We start from the raw sequence: 13,968 nt of genomic DNA on the forward strand, positions 1-13,968 counted from the left end.
CTCTTTTACCATCCTTCTCCATGCCTGAGGTGTTAACTGGGGGCTGCAGGGTAAGTGTTTTGTATATATGGGGGTACTTTGGATTTCTTAAGTGTTGTCCCTGCATTGGTGCTCTATAAGAGGAGCTGAGGTGGGGAGGGGGCAGCAGTTGAGTGAAGATGGAAACGGGGGTTAAAGTGTGAGAGGGAAGGCTGAGAGGGAGAGGGGGATGAGATTGAGCCTAGTGCATTAAGACAGTGTATTATTTGGCGGTTCCACTTGCTTGCGTCCATTAGGAGTGGCTGCTATGCTATTAAAGGGGTCAGCGAAGTGTGTGTACCTGTGTGTGTGCGTGTGAGGGAGTATGCCTACATGTGTGTGTTTTAAGAGTTAGTAGAGTGGTCCAGTGTCTTATTGAACAGGATGGGGCTACCCTGCTCTAATACCTCTTCATTTTATTGGATTGGATGGCCCCAGTTATAATTGTATTATGGCTCGTCTTCCCCCTCCATCCCTCCACTCTGTCTCCACAGCAGTGACCACATGTCATTCCCCAACACACGTGGAAAACGCCAGGAGAGACGAGGAGAACCTCTGCAGAGGCCAACTTCCGCCACTCACGCGGCACTTTTGCTCTCCATCCTCGCTCTTAGTTCCCTCCTTCTTTCCTTCATGTTGCAGACAGCTGTTCTCTTGGGTTGACGGCTGGAGGTGGCGGTGGAAGGTGAGAGGTGGCAGCAGGAGTGGAGGGCTGAGGGATCTGACGCCCATGTTATCATCATGGGGACCTTGCTGCTTTCTGTCCCGAATGTGCGGCTCTTCGCGCCATGAATATGGACACACAGTCGCAGCAGTTTCCAGTGTTTATGCCGTAAAACTTATTTACACGTGTGTTTCATTCATAATTAGCCTTTTGCATTTAGATGGAGCGATAGGCTGGGTGTAGCTGGGGGCGGTAAGCTCTGTCACCCCGAGCCGAGCTCTGTGGTGTTGCACACTCAGCGATTACTCCAGAGTTAACCAGAGAGGCTTCGCTGCCTCTCACTTTTCCTTCGCCCTTGAAGAGACCAGGAGTTGTCAGGGTCCTCATAAAAACCCTGAACGATTGCATCCGCGCGTTCTTCCTCTCTTTTTCTACCCTTTTTTTCCTCTTCTCCTTCCAAAACCTGGCCATCTGTCTAATTGTTCACCTCCATCGCTTTAATGCTTTTTACATGCTTTTTCCCCCCTCTTTCCAGGCAATAAACTTTATTTTCTTCGCAAGACTTCAATCTGCAGGGGGAGGGTAGACGGGCAGGCAGGCTGCTCACCTTCTCCCTGCTGGATTTGCTCCAGTGGCCCCCCTTCAACCCCCCTCTATCCTCCCTCTGGTCTCCCATTACTCCATCTCTCCTTCCCTCCCCCGTCTCTAGAGAAGGGGATATGTGTTCGTCAAGCTGACACCTGCTCTCATCTTCTCTGCTGGTCATACACTCATGGAGGGCTACCCTGTTGAGGAGGCCTTATACTGACCTGTTAATTACCACACTGCTGCCTGCTCTGACCTTGTTTAGAAGTAATCTCTCATTTTTCTTGCTGTGAAATTCAATTTCTCATAAGAACAACTGAAGGCTTTCCCCCCACATTTATAGAAGTTTTCTCATTATATCGCACATCTTCCTCTTACACTTGTGACCAAATATTTCTTTCACAGCTAACCCCTTTTCACTTTACATGCATTGCTGTGTATGTATAATGTGTAAAAGTGGCCAGGAGTGCACATACAAGTCATTAAATTAGACAGTTGTCTCCTCTCACCTGTGATTACTGCTGTGTGCAGATCATATAAGCAGGTACCCTATAATTATATCTATAATAGCCATAATCAGCCCTTTAATGCTTTGTAATAGCATCAATATAATGGTATAGAGTAGCATCAAGAGAATAATTCAGGCATAGATAATGGTGTGATAGCGTGGTTTTACCCTTGAGTCACAACACTGAATTTGTTGTGTGTGTGTGTGTTTGTGCGTGTGCCTGTGTATGCATGTATAAATACGCCCTGGGGCAGTTAAGGTGTCTGTAAAATGCCTGAAGAATCACATTTCCATCTGAAGGCGCTCCTAACCCTCTTCTTGTTTTCTTTGTGCTCATTGCTCCATGGAGCGTCCTTGCTGTGAGTGTCATGTACACTTAGCTCTGCAGAGACAGACACGCAGAGGAAAGACATTCCCATATGACGCCCACAGACTGGAGGTCGGATCAGGGGAAAAGGCTGACAGGAGAGCAGCAGCAGCAGCGGTGGTGGTGGTGGCGGCGGCGGATGGAGAGTGGAACGCTGTTCCGGGGTGTAATATGAGCTGACAGCGTTCCCTAGGGATGGCGGGCAGGACGAAGGGGAGAGGTAGCATCAGGAATACCTGGTGCTACTCAACCCAGAGCCCAGCCGAGAGTCCTGGGAGCAATATCTCACTCCTTTTCCCTTTCCAGCATGAGGGATGAGTCTAATGGACCGTTCTGTCTGAACGGAACATGCTCCATCTCGGTTCACGCTGCATGCACTTGTACACCGCGGTCCCGCGTGAGCTCATCTGTTGTAGGGAGATTGAACCTGGGTTGTCCGTTGAGGGGGCCTGTACTGATAAAGATGTAGAGAAGGGCAAGAAGGGGGAAGAGAGTCTAAGTTGATGCTTTATCACAGACAGCAAAAAAACATGGTCATACGCTGTTATTAAAGAGACATGCTCCTTAAGGCGTCTCTGCTGAGGCCTTTGCCCTGCAGCAGAACGCTATACAGTGGGATGGAGAGGATGATGAATATTTAGCCCGTCTTCCTCAGTGTGTAAATGCAGCTATGCATTCACTTCTTAAGTCATTTATCTTTCTCCTCTCCTCTCCTCTCCTCTCCTCACCCTGTCTCCTAACATATGGTGGAAGATGACAGACACGCACGCACGCACGCACGCACGCTGAGAACACGCACTCAAAAGCTATGGAGTTCTTTAGTAGACTTTAGACAGGACTGTGACTTTTTTTTCTGAATGAAAGTAATAGTCAAATTATTTTATTGATATATCCCAAAATAACAACTTTAAAGGGCTTACAATCCTTTATCACTATACCCTTGATTTGGATAAAGAAAAACTTTCCAAAAAATATTAAACTAGTAAATAAAGGACGAAACCTCAAGAAGAACAGTGAGTGACAGACAGACAGACAGACAGACAGACAGACAGACAGACAGACAGACAGACAGACAGACAGACAGACAGGTTTACCATTCACACACAGGGGAGATCCTTAGGTCCTTATTTTTTTACTGGGGAGACCTGGTTGTTTGCATTTTTAAACAGGGTGAAACCGCACACCCTTTGTATCATTTGAACTTGGACTTGAACTTTTTTTGCTGAAGGCGATGATGGTATCATGGTAACAGTGTCAGTTTGTAAAAAAAATAACTTTATTATAATTACACATTTGTGTTTCCTGTCTCTGCAGCACAAAGCAAGAGTAGAAGCCATGATGTGCGACCTGGCCTCTCTCCGCAGTGTCAGGGAGTTTGCTGAGTCTTACAAGGCCAAAAAACTGTGAGTATAAAACAAAATATTAATTTTCTAAACTGGATTTTTCTGCCACTCTTTATTAGATTACTTACCTAAGATTTGGTAGGATAAGACAGTATGCATAAAACCTCTTAAAATGTAACTGGATCCAAAAGGCCATCAATAGAGAGGGGAGTCACCATTGTGAAGAAACAGTGGCAGAGCTGACCTTTAATCGCCTCGTACGGCAGCACGCTCAACTCACCAATCCTGACACTGTCTCACACTGTCATTTAAAACTAACTTTAAGTAGCCATCAGTCCCATTTCAGCTGTCCAGCTTTTTTCATGCTCCAGAGAGAGAAAAAGAAACAGGGATAAATAAACAAATAAGTAAAAAGCAATGAAGACTCTCGTTCAGGCCGATCACTGTAATCATCATCATCACGATTACTTCCCACGTACACCATACGTAAAGGACATCCAAACTGTAACTGATGGACACCATATGGACAAGGCCCCAGGAGTAAGTGTGTAAATTTGTGTCGATTTGCTTGACATTGGTCGAAACAGACTACCAGACTTTATGACACTTATTTTGTGGTCGTCAGCTTTTACCGCATGTGTCTTGCTTCCCATGGTCGGACACACAGTTGCTATTTTGGGGTCATGTATTCTGTCATCAATACTGCTCATCCACCCGCAGGTGTCTAGGCAAGGGGCCGTGTGTATGTGCGTGTTTGTGTGTGCATGAGTGTTGGTGTCAGGGGAGCCCCTTGGGGAGAGGCAGGGCAGTCATTGCCCGTAGCAGCCCTGGGGCAGGGTATGGCCATCCAGGACACGTGTCTTGGGTCACAGCCAAACTTCACGATGGCTTTCCTCATTCTGTGTCCTATAGCTCCCTCCCATCTCTTACATGTATCCCTCCCATCTAAACTGCAGTATATTAACCTCCCTTCAAGCCCGCTGCCCCCAGAACCTCTGTCCTGCTTTTGTTTTTTTGGCATATCCTTTATGCAATTTGTTTATCTGCATCAGCCTCTCCCTCTTTCTCCCTCTCTCATGTTGTCTCTCAGTCTTTCTCTGTCTGTGTCGCTCTCTCTCTCTACCTCAGTATTTTGGCAAGGTTGTATTTCTTCATTAGCTGTGCTGTTGGGGGGGAGTGGGGGAGTCCCAGGGGATGTCAGAGTACATTAATTCTCATCAGAAGGCGAACAGAGCAGAGTGGAGGCTGGGAGCTCTGAGCTGTGAATGGCACTGGGCAGCTGTCTGAGTCTACCACCACTCTATTACTGCTCGTATGTCTTCAGGCATAACACACACAGGAGCGTGCGCACACCACGCACATGTATATGTGCATACATGCACGGACACACACTCAGACGATTCTGCACGCAGACGCATACGCACACGCACACGCACACGCACACAGTTTTGTAAACACAGAGACAAACACACTCATACAGACACACGCACAATAATGCTCCTGCAGCGTGTCATTGACAGGTGAAATGTAATCAGAGTCTTTTTCTTTTCCTTCTCTCGTTTCTCACTCCCTTGCTTTTAAGTGCTTTAGTCAGTGGCTTTCACGCTGCTTTGTGTTCCATTGACCCCGATTCTGCTTTAATTGCCTGTCCTTTGAAATGAAATTACCTGGATATTGATATTGTTGAATGCAGTGCAATTTCATTGGGATGTAATTGATGGAGGACAGCGTTGACAGAATGTCCCTAATACAATTTCCACTGAACGGTCGGTAATTAACACATGCAATTTGTTTTCACCTGTGATTTTTATTTTTTTTTTAACTGCAATTATCCTGTTCTAATTTTAAGCATATTTTGTGTAATAAGTGGTCTGTATAAATTCATGCACGCTGGATAACATAAGTCTACCATTCTTCCATTCCTTTGCATTATGGCGACTGTAACAGAATGTTTGAGGGTGTCTTTGCACACTTTACAGGTATGCACTTCTGGTGTGTGAGTTTAACTGTGGATCAGGATGAGTGGTGTACACATATCCATATGTTTGTTGCCAGTGCCAGTTTTTCTGTTGCCAACAAAGTGCAGTGTTAATGACCAGTAGTCTGAGCCCAGCTCACGCAGGCAATCTCTTCCTGCTGGCCCACATTATAGTAGAGGTCAGGGGTCATACCCAGGGGGGTTATTTAAAGTAAATATATAAACTGATGTCTCCCTGTTTGGTAGTTAACACCCTCGTTTGACCAGCGCTGAGATTGCACAGTGCACACAGTGTTGTGTGAGGTCTTAATGTGGAAAGAGGGACTGTGGTACGCGGCAATAGGCCTATTAAAGACATTCATTAGACCTGCGCTTATGAGAGAGGGACTAACTGGTGGGCAGTTGAATTAACAGGCCTTTTACATTACAAGCAGACTCACCAGAGGCCCATCTGAACTGCGTGGGGGAAATCGCTCTACCGGCCAGAGAAAAGTTGGTTATTGGACTTTTTGATCACAAATTTGTGATTTATAATTTGAGTGACGTACTGAGTTTATGTTGTAGTATTAGGTCACAAAAAGGACACACACCAAATGTAAACCTTGAGTGGTGTAACTGACATAATGATCAGTTCAAAACAACAGCTACAGTGAAAGGTTGAAATGTTAAGTCAAGAGTTCACGCCTGTGGTGTTATTGTGCAACTTCGAGCCAGTACATTGGTAACAGACCCAAGAGTTTTGCCTTGTATAGCACAATGTTACTGTACTTCACACTCCATTAGACAGGGGAACACTGGGCCAAAAACTACCAGCGTGTTTAGTTTTATTTGGTTTCAGAGCAGAACTTGACATCACAGCAACTGTTGTGTTTTACTCCTCCATCTTGTTTTATTAGGTTCATGTGCAGGCCACGTCATTTATTTACATTTATTTAGTTTCCCTACCAAGCCAAGCCATTAAGTTAGAAGTCCTTACCTTTTTGTATTTTGGGTGAACATTTGAATATCTCACTGCTAGTGTGTGTGCTCTGTTGATAATGTGCTGAGGTCGGCATTCTTTAAGTTGACTTGTGACTAGGTTTGCGCTCTCTAATGAACCTTGTGTGTTCGGAGGCCTGAAGGTGATTCTACAGTACACTCCTATGTAATAGCATGGGATGGCTCATTATAGCAAGGCATAACAATTCACACATTAATTTTCCAGCATCCAGTTTTTAATTAATCCAGTAGGCAGTCTTAAACACAGGGTACACAAATTGCCTTCGGCCTCATAATTAATTCTAATGGAAGAAATTAGAAATTGGTGGGGTGTGTTTGGATTGTTCGGCTGTGTTACTGTGGTTTCGAGCTCGCTGGAGCGACGCTGTCACCGACAAGGATCTCTCGCTGCCCTGACCAATCCAGCAATCTCCGCTCACTGGCACGCGAGTAGGGAGTGTTACTCACTCGCCCACACGCCGTCTGCAAGAATGAAAATGCTTTGCATGTCTGTGTAAAAGCACATGCTTTTTTTTTTATTGGTCCCTGAATAAAGTCAATTGTTTTTTATACCCTGACTTGTGTGTGTGTATTGTCTTTGATCTGCTCTCTTCTGCTCAGCCTTTCCGAGTCGATGTGTTGGTGGGTTTGGTTACTCTGAGTAGTTACACAGAGTCTGTATCAACACCCATTACTTCCACCACCCTTGTGTGTTAAAACGGTTTGAGATTGCTTTTCAATGTGTTGTTGCTCTTGGATTCCAGCCAGCTGTATTCAGTATCTACAGTACCTGTCGAGCCATGGGGAGTTGCACTGGAAACCTCTGTATCATATCAGCATTACTGATGCTCTGTCTCTGTAGACCGCTAAAAGTCTACCACACTGTGGAATAAGACACCCCGTTTCCTTTCTCTGCCTTCGCTTTTCACTATTCCATCTTCTTCTTTTTTTTATTTCTTCTCCCTGTCCTTACCTCTTCTTCAGCCTAATATGGTATGAATATCCTCTTTTTATGCAGCTGTGTCTTCTTTGTTTTCACTTATAATCAAACAATCAAACTTCTATTTTCTGGGCGCCAGGATGGCTCTGTTGGTAGAGCGGGCGCCCATATATAGAGGTTTACTCCTCGACGCAGCGGCCGCGGGTTCGACTCCGACCTGCGGCCCTTTGCTGCATGTCATTCCCCCTCTCTCTCCCCTTTCATGTCTTCAGCTGTCCTGTCAAAAGAAGGTCTTAAAATGCCCTAAAAATAATCTTTAAAAAAAAAAAAAAACATGTTTTATTTTCTGTCTTCCTCCCCCGCCCCGTAGGCCCCTTCACATTCTGGTGTGTAATGCAGCAGTGTGCACTCAGCCCTGGAGACTGACGGAGGACGGTCTGGAGTCCACCTTCCAGATCTGCCATCTAGGTCACTTCCTGCTTGTCCAGTGCCTGCAGGACGTGCTGCGTCGCTCGGCCCCCGCCCGTGTTGTGGTGGTATCTTCTGAGTCCCACAGGTAAAGACAGTAAACTAGGCGTGTAAAATAGTATTCCTGCATCTATGTGGTTTCAGGAGAAGACCATTGAAATGAGCCTTATAGGATTTAAAATGGACAGTTTGGCTATTTCAATAAATTAAAAGCATGCCCTTTGCATTCTTTAAGGTAGAATTCTTATCGTCCTTTATAATTCTTTGTAAAGATTTGCAAAGCAATTTTGTGCTTCTGCACATTTAGTGTGCAACTTAAATGGAGTTTTCTTGTAAACAAATAAAATGAATGTTTATGTTCAGTGTTACTCAATAAAACTCACTCTCTGTATCCTTGAGATGTAACAAACTGACAAATGTTGAATGCATTAATTCCTCGTAAAGCATCAGATTTTTCTCCATCATTGCCCAGGTGAGCATGTGGGTGACTTTGAATCCTGCATTCTTTACATCCATGTATGGGCCATTGCTGCCATTGTTGGCGTGTTACTGCGAGTTGTAGATCAGTGGAATAGTGTGAAAACCATTGGTAGGACTGTGTAACGCATCATTCAAAAGTCCTTGTGCACGTGTACAAGACACACACCTGCTCCATATTAAAAAACTGCTCCATAGTGTTACTAGAGGTAAAACAAAATTCCAGAGGGTTACACAAACTTACCCTATTTTTCAGTTTTGAGTAAATCTTGTTTTTTCCTTCTCATAGTAGATCATCTTGGGTTCCTTTTTTTATTCCTTCTTGGGTTTGGAAATATAATGATTTTTACTGAGGATGATACAGCATTTGCAACATTTGTTAAGAAAAAATGCCTCAGCTAGGCTGTTTAATACAAAGTATTAAGCCCTCACCACTTGCAAAATTTATTTTCCTAAATTTGAGATAAGCGATAAACTAGAAACCATAGACGGATGAACTGAGCTAAACCATCCTTTTGAGGGTGTGTTGAACAATGTCGCTCCCTCCCCTGCTTTCAAGGCATATCTGTAATTTGTGATTATTGCTAACAAATTGACTTGAGTTTACTTGACTACACACCAACCCAAATATTACTGTTTTTATTTTGAAATTCTTAGTGATGGAAATCATTTAACCTAGTTAACCCTCCAGTCAACTAGTTGTTTCCATCAACACAGTAAACAGTTTTATTTATTTTTTTATTTTTATACAGATCAGCACAGTACCACACAATTCTGGCATCTTCAGTTTTCTAGAAAATATACTTTCATATTAGTACTGCTTTCTGTGACTGTAAAAAGCTGATGTGACAACAGGTTGCCAACAGGTTGCCCCCCCCCCTCCCCCCCTCGCTGAAGGGTTGTGAATGTTGTTCAACGTGAGCGCCACAATGTTGTTTCCCCCGTCTTCCCAACATTTACAGTTAAGCCATATTTAAGTCAACAACTCTTCAACTCCAGTCATGCAGTTAACTACGCTACATTGGCGAGTTCACTACAAACTGATAACTCAGACTTAATGCATATTGTCAAACATGACAGCCTCACTCACTGAAAACTCATTTCCCTCCACACGCTGTCACTATGAATTAAACGTATAATCAACATGATGGATGGACTTATCAGCTAAAATTAACTTTGATCAAGTATCTGCTCCTTTCTGTCTGACCCCCTGACTCAGCCCCTTTCTCTCTTCACTCCCTCCTTCTGCCAACTATTGTTTTTCCAAGTCTATCTTTTTTGGTAACTCCACTCCATAGGCGTCTGTTTTTCCTGTCATTCAGTAGACAGGCATGATGTCTTGCAGTGATCTGTGAGCCCAAGCCCTGAGCCATGTGTTTCAGAGTGTGTGTGTGTGTGTGTGTGTGTGTGTGTGTTGTGTGTGTGTGTTGTGTGTGTGTGTGTGTGTGTGTGTGTGTGTGTGTGTGTGTGTGTGTGTGTGTGTGTGTGTGTGTGCGCAACATTGATCCAGTCCTCAGTCAGTCAGACGGCCAAGCAGAGTGATTGATTGGAACTCGGCAGAGTGACCTGAGACAAGGAGAACATACGCAGAGTTATTCTAGCAGATCAAACAGCAGCACTATTACAGGCGCCCTCGTATGAGTTATGTTATACAGACTGTCATGCATGAGAGGACAGGAGCAGCGGAAGGCATGGTGTGACACTCGGATTCACTCGTGGTCACACTGCTATTTCGTGCTTTAGGAAAAGTAATGGGAAGAGAGAGTAGTAAAAGCTTATTGAAAGAAAGCATGTCATAAAGGGAGTATTGACAGAATATGATTGATGCAAGACTTGCCTACACAATAAGAACAGTGAGATCACGTAAGTTTTGGTGGTGTGAAAACTGTCTGGCTGCTATTGGAACAGAGTGTACGATTTCTACGCATCGCAAGGCCAAAAACGGTCAGGTATTCTCTTCACTCTTTGCCCTACAGCTCCCTCTCTCCTTCTCTGCCTCCCCAACACATACACTCACCTTTCCTTCTCTCCTCTACAAGCAGCAGTGGCTTTAACCCCTTCAAAGAGGGCTTAGGCTGGACCAGAGAGAGTCAGTTACACACCGACACAGACTAGAGGGAAGGGAAGAAGGAGTGGAAATAGACAATATCTGATATTACATCTTCCATTCTGTCCACCTCATTCCAGACCTATATTACATCTATTGAAGTCGCTGCCTTTTTTGTTTGTGTTATTTTCAGTTTCTGCTGATTTCACGTTTATTCACTTAGCCTCCCCTCACAAGCAGTGTGTGACCCCTGACCTGGCAGCATATTGTATTCCCTAAGCCCCTTGTCCGTTGGTAAAGCATTGACCTATAAGGGACAGGGGTGGGAGAGATGGACACGCGGGTAATGGCTGGACACTTTATCAGTTTCCACCACAGGGGCTTACTGTGGAATTGGCCCCATACCGGTTTACTTTGCCATAGTACTGCATCAGATCTGGTCAAACAAGGGAAGATAATATCCTTAATGAAATTACCTCTGAGAGATCTAAGCTGCAGCTCTGGCTCCGTACTTTAATGTGCAGCCAAGATATTTTGGTTCACCAAAATCTGTATTTGTTATTATGCAAGTTTGTGTGAATCATCTTGCAGGGTAATTCATTGATTGCAATATTACTGTAAAACCACATTTAGTTGTAACCGGGGAACTGCATTTGGTGCTCAATCAATTGATTTATCAACCTCTACTTGCTAAAGTAGTTATGAAGTTGCAGCACATGAAATGAAAAGCCTGCAGATGTTGTAATTTAGCCAAGCAAGGATGTTGCGGAAGGCGACAGTAAACAAGAGGCAGCGAGCTTGTAAAATCACAACAAGGAAACCAGGTGACATTTTGATTGGTTGTTTTCTAATGACTGGATTAATATGTAGGATGTGTTCCACCGGTTTGGAGCCTATGTCTCTTCCTCCCACACATACACAAACCCACTCGACACACAGGGAGTATAGCTTTCGTGCCCGTGTATCGTGATGTTATTGCGTGACTGCATAATAACACGAGTAGTGTAATGTTTAAGGGGCCTTGTCAAACATCTGGACTTTAACAGCTCTGTCGCAGGCAATTAAAGAACATCATGTCATGTCTTTGATTTGTATGCAGCCAGCGCCACACATCTGCCAGTAGAAAGCCTACACACACACACACACACACACACACACACACACACACACACACACACACACACACACGCGCACACACTCACACACTCTAACTACTCTCTTATTCTGGACTATGTTTCAGGTTCACAGACCTGTTAGACTCATGTGCCAAGGTGGACTTGGCCCTGCTGTCTCCCACAAAGAAGGAGTACTGGTCAATGCTGGCTTACAATCGAGCCAAACTCTGCAACATCCTCTTCAGCAAGGAGCTCCACCGCCGCCTCTCGCCGCACGGTGTCACCTCCAACGCGGTGCATCCTGGGAACATGATGTACACCTCCATTCACCGGAGCTGGTGGCTGATGACCTTTCTCTTCTCTCTGGCCAGACCTTTCACCAAGTCTATGGTAAGGGACAAAACCAGTCTGAAGCATGCATAAGCTTGTGACTGCACGACCTGACCGATGGCCACCAAAAACACTTTTAATTACCAACAGCGGTTGGTAACCACCATAATGGTTAATTTTACCAGAGTTGCTCTGTATCTAGTTATACTTTTCTACATGGAAAGAAAGTCAGTGAATTCACCAGACTTTGTTACTATCTTCTTGTTCTGACTCTGATGTGTCCCTAACTGAGCTTATATATTTGTCTTGGCACGTTCCTGGGAGAAAGTAGAGGAAAAGGATGGAGAGGGGCTGATCTGCTGAGTGCTGAGGGCTCAGGGAGAGAGTCTGGGTTTCACAGATAGAGAGATAGTCTGTGGTTTGTTTTCCTCTTCCTCCTGTCACTGTTTATTTAACTCAGAGAGGCAGTTCCCTATCCTCTCACAAGGGTAGGCGATATTCCAGATCCTGTGTACCGCAACTATTAGGTTACAGTAATTTCACTGAACAAACTCAAGACTCTACTCCTATGCAGGCATGTACTCCGGAGGACTGAGATAATAAGCTCTCTGTCAAATATGTTTTTACCATCCAGCCCATTCCCATCCGGAGAATCTATTACCAGATATTTTCAGATGCATTACCTTAAGTTCTGAGTCATATTAGCAGGCTGACTCAACTTTATTTTTCAAAGACCTTTCTGAGAGCAGAGATAGAGTAAAGACGTTATGTCCTCACAGGCTGTTTTAGAGAGATACAAAGAAAGGAGGCCAGGTGCTGTGCCAGGGGGATCTGTGTTTTGTATCTGTTTACAGCTTTAATTTTGAACGATAAAACTAGATCCCCTCAGAGAATTGACACTCCAATATGATGCGGGTGGGAGTTAGCTCCTGGTAGGGTCTTCCTTTGGCATACTGGTCCAGGCAAGAGGCTTGGGACACGGAATGCTATTCTCTGAGGAAGGAGCCGAAAGTGGTGCAGGAGATACAGCTGTATCAAATATGTGTAGTTGGGCTCACCTCTACACACAGCGGTGGCTCTGACTGGAACCAAACCACTGCATACAGGATGTACCTTCTCCTATTAAGGAGTTACCCAGGGAGACGTGAGCTGGTGTGTGGGGATACTCACGAAGCTGAGCAGCATTGGTTTGACATTTTCCTCTCAATTTAGAGTGTGGCCTGTGTTTGGCAACGATTGGGGGCCTCCCTGTTTATTATGCCTATCCACTGAACAATACTTTAGAGTATCCAGATTTCTCATAGTCTCTGCTTGTGGTCTCTATAAGGGTGTTGGGGGTTCACTTTAATGCTCACCTGGGCAATCATGGAGAAAGCTCAGGAGAGAGGTAATTGGGAGGAACGGCCGGCCTGATCTGAACCTGAGGGGTGTTTTGGTATTGGACTTCTGTGCCAGTCACACACTGCCAATTGTACCTCAATGATCACATTACATTACATGTCATTTAGATTTGCGATTGCTATATATCAGAGGTTGCACGCCACTGCAGCAACTAGGGGTTAAGTGTCTTGCTCAGGGACACATTGATTGATGTATGGCAGTGGGAATCGAACCCAGATCTCCCACACTAAAGGCATGTGTTATATCCACTGCACCATCACCACCACGTCACAGAATGTTTACCCAAATGCAAATGTGCAGTTGAAGTTGATGAAGCATTTTTGATTGAGCACTTGATACAGCAGTTTTGTTAAAGAATGTTTGCATTGTACAGTACCTATATCTACAGTACAATACTGCTGTCAATGGCGTCCAATTATATCATAATATATGACTAATACTGCGAAGGTTTCCTCTCAAGGCAATAACCTCTGTAGTACATCTCAGAGTGGCAAACTATTGTGAGTGTGCATCTGCTGTGGGTGTACAATAAATGACAGAATGGAAGTGTTCATAGCACACGTGTGTGCTTATAGGGTGATGTAGGGTGCCTGAGGTTAACGTCCTCACACACCTTGGATATGAACGATAAAATCCAACACCATGATTTATCTTAGTCTATATTGTGTCCTCTGCTCTGTAAGACTTTTCAATTGATAGCAGCTCTCTACCCTTTAGGCTCCATGGCCTCCTAATATATGCTTTAGTTT

At 44.5% G+C, this 13,968-nt stretch overlaps 1 protein-coding gene across 3 annotated transcripts in view; it reads left to right on the forward strand.

Annotated features, from left to right (window-relative positions):
• wwox (WW domain containing oxidoreductase) overlaps nt 1-13,968 on the forward strand; it is a 145,917-nt gene that overhangs the window by 37,975 nt on the left and 93,974 nt on the right. For all 3 annotated transcript variants that reach the window (XM_039807851.1, XM_039807852.1, XM_039807853.1), the window contains exons 6-8: nt 3,457-3,545; nt 7,752-7,937; nt 11,614-11,878. In XM_039807851.1, the coding sequence (XP_039663785.1) occupies nt 3,457-3,545; nt 7,752-7,937; nt 11,614-11,878 (540 nt within the window). The remainder of the gene's footprint in view (nt 1-3,456; nt 3,546-7,751; nt 7,938-11,613; nt 11,879-13,968) is intronic.

The sequence above is a fragment of the Perca fluviatilis genome, chromosome 8 (genome assembly GCF_010015445.1).
Source record: "Perca fluviatilis chromosome 8, GENO_Pfluv_1.0, whole genome shotgun sequence".
In the NCBI taxonomy this organism is placed as follows: Eukaryota; Metazoa; Chordata; class Actinopteri; order Perciformes; family Percidae; genus Perca; species Perca fluviatilis.